Genomic DNA, 2,666 nt, shown 5'->3' with positions numbered 1-2,666 from the left:
ATCGGGTGCCGATAGCCTCCGTAGTACCCCATTCTCGGCTCCCAATGCTCATATGCCAGATTCAAATCCTGGGTTCCTATAAGGAAGATTTTCAACATGAATTTGTCTCATAAGAAGCATAACCACAAGTATACCCAGATCACAAGAACAACATCATCATCACATATCCACTAAGAAGGATGATATGTTAGGACTTGTTATGGTAATAGTGACAATGCTTTCTTCTTTTTTTTTCCTTTTTCATTTTTTTAAAAATTTTTTGTTCATTATGTGATTGTCTGGTTTTAACATGTGATGCAGTCCAAGTTTGAGTTTGACGCAGATGCAAAGAAGTGGGTGTTACAATCAATTGGTAAAAAATGGAAGGATTGGAAATGTGAGCTAGAAAAACTCCATTATTCTCCACATGAGATTGACAAGGAGAGGCTCGCGGACCTTGATGAGCTGGTCAAAGAGGATAGTAGAAGGCCCTCATTTAGTTTTGGAACTCTGAAGAGGGGAAGGTATGTGATGAGTAACTATTGATTGCTTTATGTTTTAGAATTACACAATAATCTTTCATTGATATCTTATAATTTACTCTATCAGTGTGTTTACATATAGGCTCGTACTAAGACAAATTTAGAGAATCAAAAAAAGCAATTAATCAACCACGCTGCAGGCTCAAGGAGCTTTGCATGGATATGTGAGGAAGAGGTAAATTTTCTTAATCACTCGATTAACCATGTTGGTCTATTTCTTATATATAACTTGTTTACATAATGATAGAGGAAGAAAATGACTAGTGACGAGAATCCAAGCCAAGCAAATGTGTTTATATTGACCCATACGTGCAAGAGTGGTAGGCTTGTGGATGAGGCCTCATTAAGAGTAATGATATATCCATGCATCTAATTGTTATGTTTTATACTTTAAAAAAATAAATCTCTCTTTTATTGTTGTACAATCTAAACCGATATTTTTTCTATTGCAGGAACAACTTAATGAACAAATTTCTCAGCAGCCCGATACCTCATAGAATAACACAAGAAGAAATGACTTGTTCTCTCAAGTAATGGGAGAAGATCGACATGGCTGAGTCCGCCCTTATGGGTTAGGCCCCACTCCGACTGATTTGTGGTGAACAACACCTAGCCAACGAAGGATTGCCTCCATTGCTCAGTGTAGAAATGAAGAATATGAGGGACTGTAGATTGAAGTATTACCCCTAAAATCAGAAGTATCATCCCCGAAATCAGAATTTTCATCTTTAAAAGAATTTGTGGTGCAGCTGATATCCTCTAGGACAAATCTAAAATCCATAGTATCGGATAATTCAGCTAATCTCAACCCAAACCAACCGGCGTCATCATCAAACCAGGTAATTATATGATATATATATATATATATGCATATATTTACATGTGTATTATGTCCTATATTATATAGAGTTTAGTTGGTATATGATGATTGACATTGATTTATCATTTGTAGGGACACTTAGCGAAAAAGGGAAAGACTACCACTTGCAGTAGTATCGAGGTAAATTTTCACACCAATTGAATAGCTCTTTTATTATGTTTTGAGATTATTTTGTTCTTAATTAGATGTGGTATACAAATGATGCAATGTATTGTGTTAAATAGTAAATTTTATTTGCAGGACGTGATCGAAGTTCTTCTTACTAGTATTCGTGGGGTTACTGTTGCTAGAGGAATTGTCTTGAGTAAGGATCCGCTCACAAAAGTAGGTGGGTTCCCACTTGGAAATGGTTTTTGGGAAGTATATATTCAGGTGGCAATTGTTCGTGAAGAGACTTTGATGAGACCCTATGGACGATACAGAACAATTGGGGATGTGGATGGAACAAGTATTTGTTGGCCTAATTGTTGTTGTTTGGTAAGATTTATTTATTTATTTATTTTTATTTTTTATTTTGCATATACAATAGAACTTCTTATATAAGATTGTAAATGTTAACTAATTTTTTTTTGTTTTATAGGTTGTGACAGCTATGGATTGAGCTAAATGGAGGGATCTCTCTCTCTCTCTCTCTCTCTCTCTCTCTCTCTCTCTCTCTCCCTCTCCCTCTCTCTCTCTCTCTTTGTTAGTTCTAAAAACCAAAAAACAAAAATTTGATTTTGGCAGTTGGTTGTGACAACTAATGTTTGTTTTATGTTAGTATTTTTTTTATAAAAATATTGCAATGAAAATTGTATATATGTGAAACTGTTTGGTGATTATATGTGGTTCTTGCTTCTGATAGGGAAAGACCAGCCCCAATTATATGGGGTCTGGCACCTTGAAATATCTTAACTGCTGCTTGGAAGAAATAAAAAACAGAAGAATTTATGGGACTCTTCTCCATTCCCAAGTTACAGTGCATTCAGTAAACATTTCTCTAATTTATCATTGTTGGTTTTTTAATGCCTGCAGTCACCTTGAAGTATTCTCTTGGTCTGTCTGCCCACCACTAGTAAGACTATTCAATGCCTCAACTCTACCAATTTGTGCCATTGGCATTTGTTGGAAAATCTGTGTTTCTATAAACACAATCACTAAATATGTTTATTTTTATACATTATTAAATATCAATATAATTTCAAATGCTTTTATTACTAACTTATACAGGTACTCATAAGCGCTCTCGGTTTCTGACATTTTTTGGCTCATGCCTAAATGATCAT

General features: G+C 35.0%; 1 protein-coding gene across 1 annotated transcript; it reads left to right on the top strand.

The window, feature by feature from the left end:
• Positions 1–1,070: 1,070 nt before the first annotated feature.
• On the top strand, positions 1,071–2,064 carry LOC131250666 (uncharacterized). The gene is made up of 5 exons (XM_058250947.1): positions 1,071–1,092; positions 1,218–1,360; positions 1,474–1,521; positions 1,642–1,878; positions 1,982–2,064. The coding sequence occupies exons 1-5, from the start codon at positions 1,071–1,073 to the stop codon at positions 2,000–2,002; spliced, it is 471 nt and encodes a 156-aa protein (XP_058106930.1). The 3' UTR covers positions 2,003–2,064.
• The last annotated feature ends 602 nt before the right edge of the window (positions 2,065–2,666 follow it).

Source organism: Magnolia sinica, chromosome 7 (assembly GCF_029962835.1).
Source record: "Magnolia sinica isolate HGM2019 chromosome 7, MsV1, whole genome shotgun sequence".
NCBI lineage: Eukaryota > Viridiplantae > Streptophyta > Magnoliopsida > Magnoliales > Magnoliaceae > Magnolia > Magnolia sinica.
This window is presented reverse-complemented; position numbering and strand designations above follow the sequence as displayed.